The sequence below is a fragment of the Salmo salar genome, chromosome ssa12 (genome assembly GCF_905237065.1).
Source record: "Salmo salar chromosome ssa12, Ssal_v3.1, whole genome shotgun sequence".
Taxonomy (NCBI): Eukaryota; Metazoa; Chordata; class Actinopteri; order Salmoniformes; family Salmonidae; genus Salmo; species Salmo salar.
In genome coordinates, this window is record NC_059453.1 from 23,645,272 (window position 1) to 23,665,260 (window position 19,989).

Genomic DNA, 19,989 nt, shown 5'->3' on the forward strand with positions numbered 1-19,989 from the left:
GTATACATATTGTAATATCACAAAGTGTTTTGAATTTAAATGAATCACACAACAAGCTATCTAATTCGATTGACATTTATTTTAACGACTTCTCTGGCGACTTTTATTTTGAAAACAAAATCTTTTAAAATGTAAAGGGAAAGTTCTTTCTTCCGGATTAGTGGCTTTCACGCCGTTGCAGTAAACCGCAACACAAACGCTTTAGTCATTTCACAAGAGACGTAAGTATATATTAGTTACTTCGACTATCACTCCGTGCATATTATGCTTAGTGTATTTTTCAGCTGCTAACATGTCTCTACTTTTGCTGTGGTTGCAAAGAGTTGCAGACAAAAGAAACCGGCTAACAACTAGCGTTAGTTAGGCATTGTGGGTCAAGCCTCCTTGTACTTGTGGCCTCTGTTTTACTAGCTGGTTCTTTGTCCCTTTGAACAGTTCGGTGTGTGTGGGGGATTGGCACCTTGTTAGCCAATTAGCTAACTAATGTAACTAGCTGCATAGATGGCTAGTAAATGAATGCATACAGTACTATTGAATTGTTTCATTGTTAAACATGTATTTAACAATCTTATAGGCATTATAGTTTCAAGTTTGTCACGTGCAAAATTACAGTGAAATGCCTTGTTAACGTTAGTTCCAAACCCAACAATGTAGTAATCAATATCCCGACACTTGAGTGAAAAGTTACTATTTGAATGGCTCAAACAATTATTTGACAAGGACCGTTGAATGTCAACTGAGTATAACATTTCTTCATTGGGCAAGGTTTAAGGCTACACTGTAAAACCTTTGTTCTCACGCACAGCCTTGAGAACAACTGACTTGCATGTGACTAGGCTTGGTATTGGCAAGTTGATCCTGCAGCGTTGTACAGCACTGCAGTAGAATTAAGATCAGTGTAAAAAAACATGGCGCTTTGAGCATTTTTCTAAGTGAGAGGCTCCTGGTCCATAGCCTACTAGACTCCACCCTATTTGCTTTGCCATATTGAGACGAAGTTCCACCCTGTATTGATAAACTGTTGATTGACTTTGCTGGGTCTTTTGTCTTTCCCAGTGAGCTGTCATTGTCACCATGTCATCTGGAAACGCTAAGATAGGCCAGCCGGCCCCACAGTTCAAAGCCACTGCTGTGGTGGACGGACAGTTCAAAGATATCCAGCTGTCTGACTACATGGGTAAGGCTTTTATGATTTTCTCTAAATGACAATTTTATTGGAAGGTCAGTCGTATACAGGTTACCATCTAACAATAAAGTTGCCGAAACATCAGAATGTAACCATGGTTACTCCATGGATATCAGTCTGAAAGAAGCTGATGTAAAAAGAGGCTGTAGTCTCTACAAGCCAGAATGTTGTATACAATTGAGGTTACTTTACTGGTTGTACTTGCTGTTGGTACCTTTGGCAGTAGGAGGAGGACTTTCTTTCGGCGCCGGTAGGTCCAAATGTAACCGAAAGTAGTCGACCACAGCACATTCCCTCGCAATCAGCTGGCAGTGTTTTCCGTTTGGTTTGGTTAGACTCGGCCATATTGTGCAAGTGTTTGTCACGTGCGAATTGCGTCAGTATTGAAATTAAAAAATTGGAGGTAAAACAGTTATACAGACCAGTGTGCTGAAAGTCGGGTTAATAACACTACTCTGGATATTTTGTCTAAACTTGAGTTGCTGAATGACAAACCGCACAGACAACAGGTAGAGCAAGTTTAAAATGTAATTTTATTCAACATTCTGGCTTGAAATGATCATTTACACAAGTCACAGGCTGTATATACCAGTTAATTTGTTTACAGCCTGATTAATCAGACTAACTACGAAGCTAAGGGTCTTCATTGTCTTTAACAACCATGCAGAACTACTCATGACGCCAGCAGCCATGTGTGTGCAGGGTACAGAATAGTTAATATTCTGACTGGCTAGAATGTAACTGTCTTATGTCACCTTCCAGGATGCAAGTACTTATCTTCAAAACAATAGGCTATAGAGTAGTATGTACCCGACTGGCACCCAGAGCCCAATCCGCTACTCAGCGTTATTGCTCTCCCAAGAGACTAGGCCAACATGTACCCAAACACACACACTTCTGACTCCTCTCCTGCGTGTGTCCCCTCCAGGGAAGTACGTGGTGTTCTTCTTCTACCCGCTGGACTTCACTTTCGTCTGCCCCACTGAGATTGTGGGTTTCAGTGACCAGGCCGAGGAGTTCCGCAAGATCGGCTGTGAGGTCATCGGCGCCTCCACAGACTCTCACTTCAGCCACCTGGCCTGGTAAGAACTGGTTTACTTTTGAGCATTGAGTTGTTTTAGTAATTTCTGTTGATGGGAACTTAAAGGCTTGGAGACATACAGTAGAGTTGAATATTCCTGCACCTCGATCAGAATGGTCAAGAGTCTGACCTATTTCAACTGATAACAAATCTCTGTGCATTTCTCTGTCAGTGTAAAATGCTTTCCAGTTGTCCATCTGCCAATTGTAAAAAATGTAAACAGCCGTTTGAATACACTCCCATGCTCTGGCTATCTCGTGTCTGCCTGCTATACTGCCTGGTGGTGATAAGTGCCATAGCTCTTAGAAGAAGTAACGGTCACTGGACTCAATCCAACAATAGTTTTAGAATCTTCCCTCTGTAGTTTACATTTGCATGAATTGTTAATTTACTTTGACTATTACTGTGAATGTCAGCATTCAGAACTCTTAATTTGACTTTCTGTTACTATGTGATGCTCACTACATCCTTAATGAAGTGTAAACACGGGCTGTATTTGAGTTTGATGACATCATCGTGTCCTCTCCCTCCCTATAGGATCAACACCCCCAGGAAGCAGGGTGGTTTGGGACCAATGAACATCCCCCTTGTGGCTGACCTCACCCAGTCTATCTCCAGAGACTACGGAGTGCTGAAGGAGGACCAGGGCATCGCTTACAGGTCAGTTATTTACGACACTGCCGTCAGTAGTGCATGTGAAACCTCTGTATACAAGGTGCCATTTGAAATGTACATTTACATTTAAGTAATTTAGCAGACGCTCTTATCCAGAGCGACTTACAAATTGGTGCATTCACCTTATGATATCCAGTGGAACAACCACTTTACAATAGTGCATCTAAATCTTTTTTGGGGGGGGGTTAGAAGGATTACTATATCCTATCCCAGGTATTCCTTAAAGAGGTGGGGTTTCAGGTGTCTACGGAAGGTGGTGATTGACTCCGCTGTCCTGGTGTCGTGAGGGAGCTTGTTCCACCATTGGGGTGCCAGAGCAGCGAACAGTTTTGACTGGGCTGAGCGGGAACTGTGCTTCCTCAGAGGTAGGGGGGCCAGCAGGCCAGAGGTGGATGAACGCAGTGCCCTTGTTTGGGTGTAGGGACTATCAGAGCCTGAAGGTACGGAGGTGCTGTTCCCCTCACGGCTCTGTAGGCAAGCACCATGGTCTTGTAGCGGATGCGAGCTTCAACTGGAAGCCAGTGGAGAGAGCGGAGGAGCGGGGTGACGTGAGAGAACTTGGGAAGCTGGAACACCAGACGGGCTACGGCGTTCTGGATGAGTTGTAGGGGTTTAATGGCACAGGCAGGGAGCCCAGCCAACAGCGAGTTGCAGTAATCCAGACGGGAGATGACAAGTGCCTGGATTAGGACCTGCACCGCTTCCTGTGTGAGGCAGGGTCGTACTCTGCGAATATTGTAGAGCATGAACCTACAGGATCGGGTCACCGCCTTGATGTTAGGGGAGAACGACAGGGTGTTGTCCAGGATCACGCCAAGGTTCTTAGCACTCTGGGAGGAGGACACAATGGAGTTGTCAACTGTGATGGTGAGATCATGGAACGGGCAGTCCTTCCCCGGGAGGAAAAGCAGCTCCGTCTTGCCGAGGTTCAGCTTGAGGTGGTGATCCGTCATCCACACTGATGTCTGCCAGACATGCAGAGATGCGATTCGCCACCTGGTTATCAGAAGGGGGAAAGGAGAAGATTAAGTGTGTGTCGTCTGCATAGCAATGATAGGAGAGACCATGTGAGGATATGACAGAGCCAAGTGACTTGGTGTATAGCGAGAATAGGAGGGCCTAGAACAAGAGCCCTGGGGGACACCAGTGGTGAGAGCACGTGGTGCGGAGACAGATTCTCGCCACGCCACCTGGTAGGAGCGACCTGTCAGGTAGGACGCAATCCAAGCGTGGGCCGCGCCGGAGAGGGTGGAGAGGAGGATCTGGTGGTTCACAGTATCAAAGGCAGCAGATGGGTCTAAAAGGATGAGGGCAGAGGAGAGAGTTAGCTTTAGCAGTGCAGAGTGCCTCCATGACACAGAGAAGAGCAGTCTCAGTTGAATGACCAGTCTTGAAACCTGACTGATTTGGATCAAGAAGGTCATTCTGAGAGAGAGCAAGAGAGCTGGCCAAGGACGGCACGTTCAAGAGTTTTGGAGAGAAAAGAAAGGGGAAACTGGTCTGTAGTTGTTGACATCGGAGGGATCGAGTGTAGGTTTTTTGAGAAGGGGTGCAACTCTCGCTCTCTTGAGGACTGAAGGGACGTATCCAGTGGTCAAGGATGAGTTGATGAATGAGGTGAGATAAGGGAGAAGGTCTCCGGAAATGGTCTGGAGGAGAGGAGGGGATGGGGTCAAGCGGGCAGGTTGTTGGGCGGCCGGCCGTCACAAGTCGCAAGATTTCATCTGGAGAGAGAGGGGAGAAAGGGGTCAGAGCATAGGGTAGGGCAATGTGAGCAGGACCAGTGGTAGAAAGTGGACCAGCGGTGTCGTTTGACTTAACAAACGAGGAGCGGATGTCGTCAACCTTTTCAAAATGGTTGACGAAGTCATCCACAGAGAGGGAGGGGAGGGGGATTCAGGAGGGAGGAGAAGGTGGCAAAGAGCTTCCTAGGGTTAGAGGCAGATGCTTGGAATTTAGTGGTAGAAAGTGGCTTTAGCAGCAGAAACAGAAGAGGAAAATGTAGAGAGGGAGTGAAAGGATGCCTGGTCCGCAGGGAGGCGAGTTTCCTCCATTTCCGCTCAGCTGCCCGGAGCCCTGTTCTGTGAGCTCGCAATGAGTCGTTGAGTCACGGAGCAGGAGGGGAGGACTGAGCCGGCCTGGAGGATAGGGGACATAAAGAGTCAAAGAGAGGAGGGTTGAGGAGGCAGAATCAGGAGATGGGTTGGAGAAGATTTGAGCAGAGGGAAGAGATGCTAGGATGGAAGAGGAGAGAGTAGTGGGAGAGAGAGCGACGGTTTGCGACGGCGCAATACCATCCGAGTAGGGGCAGAGTGAGAAGTGTTGGAGGAGAGCGAGAGGGAAAAGGATACAAGGTAGTGGTCGGAGACTTGGAGGGGAGTTGCAGTGAGATTAGTAGAAGAACAGCATCTAGTAAAAATGAGGTCAAGCGTATTGCCTGCCTTGTGAGTAGGGGGGGGACGGTGAGAGGGTGAGGTCAAAAGAGGAGAGGAGTGGAAAGGAGGAGGCAGAGAGGAATGAGTCAAAGGTAGACGTGGGGAGGTTAAAGTCACCCAGAACTGTGAGAGGTGAGCCATCCATTTAGTGTGCACTTGCAAGGTTGTTAAATGTATGTGTGCTTAATTTTGCATTTGATTCACTTACATCTTCGGTACTTTTTGATTTGACTCTTGTATTGTATATTGATTTAAGCATGTAGTCTCAGATGCCCCATGTGGCCTTCTGACCCTCTCTCACTGTCTGCTTCCTCTCTCCCGCACTCTCTCTCAGGGGTCTGTTTGTGATTGACGACAAGGGCATCCTGAGGCAGATCACCATCAACGACCTGCCAGTGGGCCGCTCTGTGGACGAGACCCTGCGTCTGGTGCAGGCCTTCCAGCACACAGACAAATACGGAGAGGGTAAGCGATTAGCAGGTTTTACATGTTTTTGCTTGTTACTTCAAGAACCAGCACAGGGCTCTACAGTGGGACCACTTTACTTGCATATGCTGTAAAATATTTACCTGTGCGACCTGGAATTTTTCCCCCTACATTTTGACACGTGCTCCTTCTAAAAAAAAAAAAGATGTGTATGTGTAGAGCCCTGCAGCATCTGGATCTTGTCTCATTGCTATGCACACAGGACACTTCCAAAACCATATTTTTTTTTTTGGCATGAAGTGATTCAGTTAACAGAGCAAGCCATCATTTTCTCTTTACAACACTTAATACCATTTCATTAGTCTCTTTTTATATGGGAGCTCACTTTAGAACATGTGGAATGTGTTTGGGAAACATGGAGTTTTTACCATTGGTTAAGAATTGTTGGAATATTCCATGTCAGTGTGACTCATCCTGGGCTTGTCCCTCTCTTCCTGTGTTAGTGTGTCCCGCTGGCTGGAAGCCAGGCAGTGACACCATCGTCCCCGACATCCAGAAGAGCAAGGAGTTCTTCTCCAAACAGTGACAACAGAACCTCATTCTGTGTCCAAAATGGCACCCTATATAGTGCATATGGACCCCGGTCGAAAGTAGTGCACTTTATTGTGAATAGGGTGCCATTTCCGACCCATGCTCAGTCTCCTGAGATGTCCTAGCACTTACCTTAAGATGGGAAGTCCTCCCTTCAGCAGCACTCTTGGTGTCCAACCCACACTTATACATCTTAAATTTTAAAGAACTTGTTAGACTTCCAGTCTTCTTTCTTGACATTGTTACAAAATCTTGTATCTGTATGACAAATAAGCTACTGGTGGAAAGTTTATTCTAGTCCCATGCACTGAAAGTGTTTTGTTTGTTCTCTTCTCAAGAGTAAAATAAATAAATAATAAAAGCATTGAATATTTTGTACCTCAGTTGTTAACTACTCAGTCTACTTTCACGGGATATTAATAACAAATGGGGAAAATAATGATTTACATGTTGGAAGTGTTTTGTCTGAAATAAAACTAAGTGGAGGTTGGTTGTTGTCTATGAAATTTAGTTTTGACCACTAGGTGGAGCTCTATCGCCACTTTGACAGATTCTCTAAGTCCGTTAACAGATCTGCTTCAACAATGGTAGGTGGTGCTCTAATAAAGATTGTAATGTGGAGAATTCCCAGCGCAGTCTTAATCAGTAGGATATCCTGCACCCTAGATTGGATTCCTTGAAGCCGGCTACGTTATAAAAGCGCTGTCATCAGATGACACCTTTTGTATAAAGTTGATGTTAATAAGGCTGTCCTAGTTGGTCTCCAAATAAATGCAGAGAACCTACCGCTCTCTTCATCCAACGTCTACCCTGCCTTCCCTAGATCATTGGTTAGCTGGTCAGAGAATATGTACTGGGGCCTAGCGCTAGTTTAGATCTGTAATATGGATGTCTTCCTTTGGATGGCGTTGAATTAAGATACCTTTGTTCGAGCTCCGCTGATATCAATGATTTGGTCTACAATAGTCCTACACGTTTCCTGTTTATAACTTATTCAAGGCTATTTGCTTAGTTTACATTACACTTTGAATGTTCAGAGACCTGTACAAGATTACTCCCACGTAGCCTACCAATGTTTAGTTTCCCTTCGCACATCAGCAAAGAACATCGTTTGCGTTGTTGGAAAATTGACCCATGTATTTTAATCTCGACATTAGTTTCGCATAGGGTTGTTTTGGGAACTTGAACGCTGCGGTGGCTGACTAGGGAAACTCCCCCCCCCCACCCCACCATATTTAAAAGCATGCCATTGACAAACGTATCATCTTGGTTTAGTAGTAAGGTCTCTCGAAAACGCGCCGCTCTACTGACGGGCAATGTAGGTGGGGGTTCACGGAAATCTTCCCCCTGCTGTGACGTGTAATTCCAAAAAGTACCATATTTGGCAATACGTATGTACGTCAGAGAGGGCAAACAACACAACGCGGGCACGTCTCGTACGTCAAGCCCCGTTTCTGTGTTGGTTGATTAAAAACCGTTCCTGATAATTTACTGGTTAGCGTGGGAAATGTATGTAATTATGTATCCATGTAAACAACACACCTACTTATATAATGTTAACACTAAAGCTTGTCATGAACACTATAGCTGACATGTAATATATAGGCCTAGGCTATATCTAATTCATAGGCCTACAGCGTTCGTTGGTTTGAGAAATGTCAATGTAGTTGTGTAGAAAGAATACAATGTAAAATAGACGAGGGTCAATTTTAAGATTTTACTTAAATATATACTGTACAAGTAAAAAAAGACAGTGAGGATCAACCTGACTTAAAACAATAACTTATAAATGGAATGCATTTCACAAATGACAGTTCAAATGAATAAAAAAAACAAATGTAAACAGGCAAAGCCATAACTAGGGGACACTTTATATAACTTGTTCAGTATGCCCCGAGTGTTATTAGTCTTATTATTGTGCACGCGGTTTCCCATGTTCATCATAGCCTGGAAACCAATAAACAATGCAAAAAAACAACCAACTTTTGAATATTTTCAACATGAAAACACATAAATGGTAGTTCACTCAATTGCTGTCCCAACAGTGCAGTAAGTTCTGATTGCTTTAACAAAGGAAAACAAATGTATTCCCTATTATTGTCCAGTGTTTATTTTATAGTCCATCGTTTTATTGTTTTCAAAACGACTTGATCTTGGATGTCAACATGAGTTGACAGCCAGAACTGACGTGTGTCATAACTTTCTGTTTGAGTTGAGCTACCTGCTCGCGCAGGACGGAAGCTGTGCTGGAGAGCCCGGCGTTGTCTGTCTTCAGAATCTTCACCTTGTCCTCCAAGCGCGAGATGCGCTCCAGTTTGCGCTTCCGGCACTTGGTGGCTGCCAGGCGGTTCCTTAGCCTCTTGCGCTCGGCCTTGATGCGCTCCTGGTTTTCCATGTCGATTGGGGACATGCCGCAAGCTGACTCGTCGTCGCTGCTCTGCATGTCTGGAACGGTCTGGGGCTCCTCTTTCAGCCCCGAATATCGCTGTGCGTGTAGGCCTGCTCCTGCTAGCGAGTGCTGGAAGTGGTGGGATGGGTGCGCCGCGGGTTGGTGGTGCTGGTACTGGTGGTGAGGCAGGTAGCTGATGGTGGTGGAGGGGTAGCTGCTGGTTGCAGGTGTGAGGTTAGTGTGAGGGCCACAGCTGTTCAGGGTGGTGTACTCCAGGTGCTCCGGCTGCATGGAGGAACCAAACACGGTGGAGGCCACAGTGCACGTGGAGACTCCACCGGTTCCGATGGACACGTTCGGTGGCGGCATCTGGTTCATCTTGTGGAGGTCGTCCAGAGCTTTAACGAACCCGTCCGCGAAGCCCTCTTGTTCCTCTGTGATTCCCCTACTGTAGAAGTACTGCCCAGGTGTCGGTGTGGTAGTGATGACACCGTTGCTGTTCTGGATGATCAATCGCTCCAGTTCAGGAGAGGCGAGCTTCAGCGAGCCGACTTCTGATGCGCCCCCGGTCGGATAGAATTCACTCTCGTTGCGCAGCTGAGCCTTGAGGCTTTGGTTCCGATAGTTCTCGGCGAAGTTCAAGTTCATGTTCTGCTTGAGGAGCTTGTAGTCGTGCAGGGCAGCGCCTGAATGACCATAAGCAGAAAGAAACGAGTCGTCATGATAGAAAGGCTGTTCCATTATTGTGGACATTATTCAAATATTGCTGGAATTCTTCAGTGTAGTAGCTGAATTTATAAGTCCAAAAAAGGGCAAGCCCTCTCGAGTGTCTTTTCAGCAACCAAACGTTTCCGCAGAAGGTATATTATAATCAAGCCCAAAGTTATCAATGTAGAACAGAGCAAAACTTCCAAAATAGTGGAACTGTACTGTACCGAGTCAATAGTCGTCGGGTTTTTTTTCTTGACAGTTGTATTCAAACTGATGTCCGGTGACTAATTATTGGATTCCACACAGTCTTTCGTCCCGTTGATATTTCTTTGCGAACTGGAACGTTAGTTGTTTTCTCGCTGGTTTAAACTCGTGTTCTACCAGTGTTCATGCGATACAGGCAATTTATACACTTTATAGTGCAAGAAAGGCACCGATTGGCCAGCCCTTGTTCCACGCCCTGAAACGTCAGATGCTCGATGACGTTGTTGCCAGGAACTGCTGAGATAAACAAGACTTGAGAGAGAGAGAGAGAGAGAGAGAGGAAAGTGATAATGATTTTATACATCTATCTGGGTTAAATGGTAGTGTTATTTGCGTCGAACCTCCACTTTCGGACTCATTTTGACTTCATATATTGATGTGGATATCTTTATAACACCGTTATGAAGGGGACATTGCCAGTTGGATATAATATTATATTTATACATTTGAGTACTCTCCATGTATTGATAGGCTACATGTATTTTGTGCCTATTAGGGTCCATATCAGAAAATATCACTGACACATTTAGCTGATTGAAGATTGCCTTACAATTACATCAGCTTGGGTCATTTACCTAAGAAAACTATAGGTCTTGAAAACTTGTTGAACAGTAGCCAAATTCCCCTTCCCATCGCCTTGTATCCACACAGTGTTCAATAGTGTTCGATTGATAAGGCGCAAGGCTGAGTCATGGCAACGAAATTGATAGCAAGTCCATATTTGGTTGTCCTGGCGCATCAGTTCCTGCTCGGTGTGAAAAGCGGGAAGCCACTCCCAGGTTGGACCGCTTCCAGGAGCAGGCCTCCGGGCGAGAAGAGGCGGAGTAGCGGTACTATACTCCGAGTAGAGCAGAGGGAGGGTGGGATGTGGAGGAGAGCAGAGGCTAGAGTGGCAAGGTAGTGCGATATGTCCAGAATAGTTTATTCAAAACAAGAATAAGACTGGCACCATCACGATCACATGTGAAAAACTGGTTGTGGCCCACATAGGCCAGTAGGCCTATTATTTCTCAAGTATTGGAGTCTTTCCTTTTCATTTTACGCATGGTGACGCCAGCCAAATGGTTATGAATTTATTATGGAGTGGAAACGTAGTTATGTCCAGAATATTCAAATCAGAAGAATTGCTGACACCATAACGATGAAACCTGAAAAAAAAGTGGTTTGGGATGCTTTTTATTCTTACAATCAACCTTTTTGAGTCTTTATTTTTCCCTTTTACACAGAGACAGAGGCCAAGCAGATTTATTTTATTTTGTATTAATTGCTGTAAGTATCACGATGACACTTTGTGTGGTTTAGGCATTTTTTTTTTGTATTCATATACCTTTGGTATTTTACGCATGGAAAGGCCACGCCAGACTTTTAAATGTATTATAATATTAGCTGACAAACAGCTATTATTTGGCCTCAGGTAGAGTTTTACCTTGAGAAACCATGGTAGCAACAAAATAACAGAGCAGGAGACCCCTCTATCCGAACACCTGTTTTTGGTTCGAGGAGAAAGACGTCTCTGTCTCCTGAGTATGGTAATGAGGTCTGAATCATTCTCTCATCCAGAATAGAAGAACGGTCGAATCGAAAGATGCTGGCATCCGCCCACGCGCCCCTAGTTCTCCAAGTTCTATCTCCATGTTCGACTCGTCCCAACCTTCCACCCATATCCTCAGGTGGAGTAGCAGTCTACCATGTTGTCTATACCTGTATGCCCATCAGGGGAACAGAACGTTTTCTGGCAGTAACTCTTAAAACACTTCCATTGTAATTTCCTTCAAGCCGTAAATACTGTTTTTTATTATTTTATTTCTTTTTTACAATCAGATTTTTGGCAGACAGCAACAACCAAATGTGCTCAGTACGAATGTTTTAATATAATTTCCCTCTTTCTGTGTACTCAGTTTTGGTATGACAATTTCTCATATGCCAAGAAATATGACATATGTCAATTACGCACTGACAAATTTCCTGACAACAATTTGACCACAGACCTTGCAATGTATAGATAATATAGCTTAAGTAGAAAATACTTAGAGCCCATAATCGATGACTTACTTGTATTATGATTGGTTCAGTGCGTCCTCTAAGATATTATGAATTTATTATGGCCATAAAGTGATGAGTAATTAGAAAGAAAGAAAAAAGCTTTTCACCATGAGAAATGTTTTCATAAATATCTCCATTGATTATCTTTCTCAAGCCAATGCTGACTCTTAATGTTTTTCTTTATGGGAACTAATACTCGGCCTTAGTGGTTGTCAGCCCATGGGTCCAGCCCCTAGGACATGTCAATTAGAGGTCACCCCTACACACCTACCCCTACACATGAAACATCGACCTTATTTACATCTGCCCTTCTTCTCCCCTGTCAGTGAATAACTTCAGAGGAACAGCATGATGCATAGCGACTCCTTCTTTGACTTCTTGTCCTTTTCTCCACATCCCCTTCTCAATATGCATTGGGGTAGAAGGTTAGAGGGGAGTGAACTTGGATCGAGAAGGAGACGAGAATGTAAGGAATGAAGAAAATATGAATTGAGAAAGAGCCAGTCACCACAGCAGTGGTCTACACTTGACTTGAGAGAGGTCACTGACCAGTCTGACCTCATTCATTAAAAGGTCAAGAAGATTGTCAAAAATCAATAGGGATCTTGTTCATTGTGGGCCTATGATCTGTGACATGGTGTGCCATTTTGGGGGGGTCCTACTTAGTGAGTGGTTATTACGAAGTAATTACTCACTCTAGTTATAGGCCTAATAATGACAGAGTGAGTTGTGGAGTGATCACAGAAGTGCACTGTTTCCGGTTTATTAAGATAGACATGGATACTTGTTTTGCTTCCGTTGACTCAAAAATGTATTCAATATTTCATCAGAAAACAGGTATTTTCAGCACTTTATTTCGAGACAAGATTTCTCCTGAACACAAATAGAATACCCTTCTTTCCCCCTTTCTCTCTCTTTCTCTCACACTCATCACATGCATAAGCACACAGGCTCACTTGAGCCCATACTCTCTCTCTCTCTCACACAGACATACACACATCACATGCATGCCCAAACACACACACACAGTTCACAGCTCATACAGGCAATTTCGTCATTTTTGTTGAGTGAGGGTAATTTAGGATGACAGATTTCATTTGCTTTCTGAGGAAGGTGAAAGATGGGAAGCAAAATGCGGGAGAAAAAGACAGTAAAACCATAGAGCCCCGTGGTGTTAATCACTCACGGTGGTGAGCATGATGCAGGCGTGTGTGTGAGCATGCATGAGGCCTGTGGCAGAGCTGTAGGAAAAGAGGGGCACTTAAACCTGGTCACTCACTATTGGGCCCAAACATCACTGGGCCCAAACATCACAGGGCCCAAACATCACTGCCCTGCCATGGGTGTTACTGAAGCGCTCTGCCCTGGGCTGGGCGGAAGGGCTGGAGAGGGGAGAGAGAGAGATGGAGTGAGGGAAGGATATTGTATGAGAATGGAAGGAGAGTGGTAAGGTCAGGCAAGGCTTTGAAACAGAATGAGGAAAGGATGCAGCATGCTTAGGCAGGCTAGCCTAGCTAAGGGTGTGTTCGTTAATTCGCTCTGGCTATCTACTCCGATTTCAGAGCACTGTCGTCTGAGTGTGCCAGAGTGCAGAATAACTGACGAATTTAAGAACGCTCAACACCCGTTAATATGGCCGGTGTCAGTAAATGTCGGCAAAAAGAAGCTTAATTAAATTGTTGCCAGCAGCACAGTTACAGTCACCAACGCTCTGGATAACATGATGAAAACAGCATAACCAGCTCTGCTAGGGTGAGTAAAATGGTCAGAGTGAGGTGTTCTCTCATTGTGTCAGGAAGTAGTTAGTCAGCTTGGGTACTTGACTGCCGTTGTGAGGTCAGAACGCTCGGATCAACCCTACTCCTCGGCCAAAGCATCCAGTGTACGCTCCGAGAGCGAAACGCTCTGAATTTACGAACGGAGTATCTGACATCGCTCTACATTTATGAACGCCCAGAGCGCACTCTGGCACTCCAGAATTAAATTACGAACACACCCTAAATGGGATGACTATAGACAGTACAGACAGTACAGTATGGGGGGCAGAGATAACGTTTGTTTGGCTGCCCATTGCCTGAGCAGAGATGAGGTGATGACTTTTAAGGAATGACAAATAATAAAGTCATCAAATAAAAACGAAGTATTGTAAATAAACAACAGAAATATTGTATTATTTAATAATCATTTAGTTGTTTACTATTGATATCTTACCCAATGTGGACCTGACAGAGACAATGGAATATTTTACATGTTTTGGCAATTGCATGTTCACCATTCTTGGCTTTGGAATGTCCATTAAAAAGCTCTAAAATAATTTTTGAGTAATTTAATAATGCATTTGATGTTCTTTTTTTTTTTATCGGAACCGACCTCAAAGCACACTAATCACTCAGCACTACCTTGATGACAAGACAGAGAGATTGATGGTTAAGTGTTAATCATTCTCTCACGGTAAATGGCATGGCAATAGAAAGAGGCATGTATGTTAAGATCAATTTGATTGTGAGTCACAGAATTTGTGGGTGAAAGAAACTCATCTGAAATCCCGCTTGGCCTTTCTTTTTCAGTAAGAGCTCTGCACGGAGGTGTATCCTATGCGTGCCATCACTAACAGTATCGTCTCCATTCTGCCATCATGTACTGTAAACCAAATCTACGTGTTTGTGTTCTCTGTCCGTTGTATGTCATTAGTTCGCTTACTCCAAAGTTGAGTCCTCAGTTAGTAAAGGACAAAACAATAAAGCTGCCCGAAGGAACATGATGTCTATTTGGCCTTCACAACGATGACTGTTTTTTTTTTACTTCCCTCCATCCCTCCCTTCTCTTATGCCGCCAGTTCCTCCATCCCTCCATCTCTCCTTCCTCCTATGCCCCTAGTTCCGAACTTCCCCCTTCACAATGACTATTTATACTTCCTCTTTCTCTTCCTCCCTCCTCTTTTGCCCCCGGTTCACCCTCTGAGTCAGGCCCTTACCGAACACTTAACACTGGCCATCGCAGTTAAATGAACCAGAACAAATCTCATCTACTCCCCACTACATGTCTTTTTCTCAGGCAAGGTCTTCTCTGCTCCATGCGCAGTGAACCAGAAACGGCCTGGAAGGTACGGTGAGTCAGGTATGGCACTTTCCCCGCGAGGACAACAGCGGAAAACTCGCTCACTTCCCTGACCCAGCAAATGAAGGCAGAGGACAGTGGTTAGTCAAGGGGCTATTCAGTCAGCCTTGTGCGTGGGGGTCACTAACTATAATTAGATACTTTTTTTATTTTGTATTATTTACCACACCCCATTCGACCCCTCCCTCTTCCTTTTGTCAATCCCCCTTTTCCATCTGTCGTCGTTATCTGTCCGCCCGTGGGAACATTAGATTTAGTGTATGTAATCGTTTTAATGAAGGGAATGCAGCGTTGCGGTTGAATCTGCATATCCTCGTTCCATAGCTCCCAGAGAAGTGCTAAGGAGCCTTGTAGCAGTGAGAGACCTTTAGCACAAGACAGGAGGAGGCCAAATGAGCAGCGCAGAGCGCAGCAGGGAAAAGACGGTCTACCCAAACTGTCCCCTCAGGCCCAGGGGCTGACGCGATACATATGGAGCTGTCCTTCCTCTTCCATCTCCTTAACTGTCGCTCTGCCAGTCTGTAAAAAGGCGAACGGTAGTATGTTCGTATAAGTACAGGATTTATCATTTGATTTAATTCATGCTAATTTCATTTAATTGAGTTGCCATTGTGTTTTTCATAAAGAGATGAGGCGTTTTCGATTGCTGTGTAAGGAATATCGAGGGAGAGTGGAGACTGGAATGTTTTTTTCTCGCACATTTAGAATTACCTTTCATTACATGTTTTAACCCTGACCTTTACAAAGGTCTAAAACAGGTTATTCCAGAGTTCAAACAACTCATCCTGCATTAAATTGGTTTGTGAGCACCATTTGTTTGAGACCCCTGCTGTAAGGTGAAAAGCACCATGAATTTCTCAACTCTTCCATTCTAACAGTTAAACAGGGTTTATCATTGGTCTGCTAGGGCACAATGTCAAGGTGGTATCTACAGAGGGTTATAGAGGTCACGGGTTGCCATGGAGATGTCCGTGACCTCAAGGATAAGGGGGGGTACATTATGAAGGGGTCATGGCCGGGTCAGGGGAGGTGATGTCATACCTAACTCAGAGCAGAGAGAGTGAATGATGGAGAGATGTGAGTAAGTGGTAACTCCCACTCCACTCCAAACACACCAAAACAATGCTCATCACAGTCATGCTACCTTAAACATCTACTGTTTTAAAGTGTTGTAGAGTGACTCATGGAATGTTGGTCCACATGATGTTCTTGGCCAACTGCCAGTCATAGAGTAATGGTAGCCTAGTATCAATTTATGCATGTAGGCTTACAACTGTATTTACAGGTACATCATTCTGGATGCATTTGTTTCAAGTTGTATAGGAAGTTAGGAACTGCTTTTAGTTTGTTCGTTTTTTTGTTGTTGTAGTACCCTAGTGTGTTACACTAGTGTGTGCTTTCAGAAAGTATTCATACCCCTTGACTTATTACACATTTTGTTGTTACTGCCTGAATTCAAAATGGATTAAACATATTTTTTCCTCACCCATCTACACACAATACCCCATAATGACAAAGTGAAAATATGTTTTTAGAAATTTTCGCTAATTTATTGAAAATGAAATACAGAAATCTGTCGTTTAGAAGTATTCCCACCCGAGTCAATACTTTGTAGAAGCACCTTTGGCAGCAATTTATAGCTTTGAGTCATCTTGCGTATGTCTGTATCATCTTTTCACATCTGTATTTGGGGATTTTCTCCTATTCTTCCTTGCAGATTCTCTTGGCGGTGAACAGCAATCTTCATGTCTTTCCACAGATTTTCAATGGGATTCAAGTCTGAGCTTTAGCTGGGCCACTCAAGGACTTTCACATTCTTGTTCTGAAGCCATTCCAATGTTGCTTTGGCTGTATGCTCATTGTCATTGTCCTGTTGGAATGCAAATCTTAGCCCCAGTCTGTCGTTAGCACTCTGAAGCAAGTTCTCATCAAGGATTTGCTTGTATTTGACTCCATTCATTGTTCCCTCTATCCTTACCAGTCTCCCAATCCCTACTGCTGAAAAGCATCCTGATAGCACGATGCTGCCACCACCATGCTTCACGGTAGGGATGGTGTTTGGCAGGTGATGACCTGTGCCTGGTTTACTCCAGACAGCACTTTGCATTCAGGCCAAAGAGTTCCATATTTGTCTCATCAGACCACAGAATCTTTTTCCTTATGATCTCAGTCTTTCACTTGCCTTTTAGCAAACTCCAGGAATGCTTTCATGTTCCTTTTTGTCAGGAGTGGCTTCTGTCTGTCCTCTCTCCCATAAAGCCCAGATTGGTGAAGTGCTGTAGAGACTTTTTCCATTTCTCACTGACGGAGACCATTGTGCTCTCGAAAACTTTCAACACTCTAGAAATAGTTTTATACCCTTCCTCAGATATGTGCTTCATTACAATTCTATCTTGGAGATCTACAGATAGTTCCTTGGACTTCATGATATAGTTTCTGCTCTTACATGCACTGTCAACACTGGAACCTTATATAGACAGGTGTGTTTCTTTCTAAATCATGTCCAAACAATTGAATTGGCCACAGGTGGACTCCAATCAAGTTGTAGTGATGTTTCAAGGATGATCAAAGGATAAAAAAATGTATATATAATTTCACCATTATTTAACCAGGTAGGCTAGTTGAAAACAAGTTCTCATTTACAACTGCGACCTGGCCAAGTGTCACGCCCTGACCGTAGAGAGCCTTTTTATTTCTCTATTTGGTTAGGTCAGGGTGTGATTTGGGTGGGCATTCTAGATTATGTATATCTATGTTTGTATTTCTATGTTGGCCTGATATGGTTCCCAATCAGAGGCAAATGTCTTTTGTTGTCTCTGATTGGGGATCATATTTAGGCAGCCTTTTCCCACTGGGTTTTTGTGGGATCTTGTTTTTGTATAGTTGCCTTTGTTTGTTATATTCTTTGTTGTTTTGGTTGTAAGTTTCACTATTAAAGAGAATGTGGGACTCTACACACGCTGCGCCTTGGTCTCATCCTTCGGACGAACTTGACAGAAGATCCCACCTCAACTGGACCAAGCAGCGTGCCCGGGAGGAGATGGCATCCTGGTCTTTGGAGGAGGTTGAGGAGAGAATAGACTGGACTAGGGAGGAAGTATAGTAGAGATATGAAAGCCTACCGGGGAAGCAGGTGGAGGCAGCGAGAGAGGAACGGCAACGAGATCGGGAGTCATGGCAACGACGAAGCCCGAGAGGCAGCTCCAAAATTGTATTTGGGGGGGCACACGGGGAGATCGGCAGAGTCAGGGTTTAGACCTTAGCCAACTCCCCGTGCTTACCGTGGGGAGCGTGTGACCGGTCAGGCACCGTGTTATGCGGTGATGTGCACTGTCTCCAGTGCGCATTCACAGCCCTGTGCGCTCATTGCCGGCTCCCCGCATTTTCCGGGCTAGGTTGGGCATTCAGCCAGGAAGGGTGGTGCCGGCTCAGCGCTCCTGGTCTCCAGTACGCCTCCTCGGTCCAGGTTATCCTGTGCCGGCTCTGTGCATGGTGTCTCTGGTGTGCCTTCACAGCCAAGTGCGTCCTGTGCCAGCGCCACGCATTTGCTGGGCGAAAGTAAGCATCCAGTCAGGACGGGTTGTGCCAGCTCTACGCTCGAGACCTCCAGTGCGCCTCCACGGCCCAGTATATCCTGTGCCTGCTCCACGCACCCGGCCTCCAGTGAGTTTCTCCAGCCTGGTAAGCCCTGTGCCTGCTCCATGCACCCAGTCTCCAGTGCGTCTCTCCAGCCTGGTACGCCCTGTGGCAGCTCCACGCACCAGGCTGCCAGTACATCTCCTCAGTCCGGTAAGACCCGTTCCGGCTCCACGTACGAAGCCTCCAGTGATGATCCATGGCACGAAGCCTCCAGTGATAATCCATGGCCCGGAGTCTCCAGTGATAATCCATGCCACGAAGCCTCCAGTGATGATCCATGGCCAGAGCTTCCAGTGATGATCCATGGCAAGATGCCTCCAGTGATGATCCATGGCGCGGAACCTGTAGTGACGATCCATGGCGCGGAACCTCCGGCGACGGTCCCCGGTCCGGAGCCTCCGGCGACGGTCCGCGGTCCGGAGCTTCCGGCGGCGATCCGCGGTCCGGGTCCTCCAGCGACGATCCACGGTCCGGAGCGTTCAGCGACGACCCCGGAAAGAGAGTCGCCACCGAGGATGGCGGATCCGCGAGCAGAGCGGGGTCTAAGTCCCGCACCGGAGCCGCCACCGAGTCTAGATGCCCACCCGGACCCTCCCCTATTGAGTCAGTCCGCACCTTTGGGGGGGGGGTACTGTCACGCCCTGACCGTAGAGAGCCTTTTTATTTCTCTATTTGGATAGGTCAGGGTGTGATTTGGGTGGGCATTCTAGATGATGTATATCTATGTTTGTATTTCTATGTTGGCCTGATATGGTTCCCAATCAGAGGCAGCTGTCTTTCGTTGTCTCTGATTGGGGATCATATTTAGGCAGCCTTTTCCTACTGGGTTTTTGTGGGATCTTGTTTTTGTATAGTTGCCTTGTGCACTGCATTACTGCACGTTTCTTATATTCTTTGTTGTTTTGGTTGTAAGTTTCACTATTAAAGAGAATGTGGAAATCTATGCACGCTGCACCTTGGTCTCATCCTTCGGACGAACGTGACACCAAGATAAAGCAAAGCAGTGCGACACAAACAACAACACAGAGTTACACATGGAATAAACAAACATACAGTCAATAACACAATAGAAAAAAAGTCTATATTCAGTGTGTGCAAATGAGGTAAGGTAAGGGAGGTAAGGCAATAAATAGGCCATAGTGGCGAAATAATTACAATTTAGCAATTAAACACTGGAGTGGTAGATGTGCAGAAGATGAGTGTGCAAGTCGAGATACTGGGGTGCAAAGGAGCATCACCAAAAAAATAACAGTATGGGGATGAGGTAGTTGGATGGGCTATTTATAGATGGGCTATGTACAGGTGCAGTGATCTGTGAGCTGCTCTGACAGCTGGTGCTGAAAGTTAGTGAGGGAGATATGAGTCTCCAGCTTTAGTGATTTTTGCGATTCGTTCCAGTCATTGGCAGCAGAGAACTGGAAGGAACGGCGGC

At 45.2% G+C, this 19,989-nt stretch overlaps 2 protein-coding genes across 3 annotated transcripts; one reads left to right on the forward strand and one right to left on the reverse strand.

Annotated features, from left to right (window-relative positions):
• Positions 1 to 111: 111 nt before the first annotated feature.
• Positions 112 to 6,884, forward strand: LOC106564567 (peroxiredoxin-1). The gene is made up of 6 exons (XM_014130705.2): positions 112 to 221; positions 1,057 to 1,177; positions 2,115 to 2,268; positions 2,805 to 2,927; positions 5,712 to 5,842; positions 6,307 to 6,884. Exons 2-6 carry the CDS (start codon positions 1,075 to 1,077, stop codon positions 6,387 to 6,389), a joined length of 594 nt encoding a protein of 197 aa, XP_013986180.1. The 5' UTR covers positions 112 to 221; positions 1,057 to 1,074; the 3' UTR covers positions 6,390 to 6,884.
• A 1,213-nt stretch (positions 6,885 to 8,097) lies between these two features.
• LOC106564566 (transcription factor jun-B) lies at positions 8,098 to 9,892 on the reverse strand. Of its 2 annotated transcripts, XM_014130704.2 has the most exons (2): positions 9,719 to 9,892; positions 8,098 to 9,469 (listed from the first exon to the last, which is right to left on the reverse strand). In XM_014130704.2, exon 2 carries the CDS (start codon positions 9,429 to 9,431, stop codon positions 8,532 to 8,534), a length of 900 nt encoding a protein of 299 aa, XP_013986179.2. In that variant the 5' UTR covers positions 9,432 to 9,469; positions 9,719 to 9,892; the 3' UTR covers positions 8,098 to 8,531. The 2 variants fall into 2 exon arrangements, with proteins under 2 accessions (XP_013986179.2, XP_013986178.2); XM_014130703.2 differs by having other exon boundaries at positions 8,098 to 9,889.
• Positions 9,893 to 19,989: the final 10,097 nt, after the last annotated feature.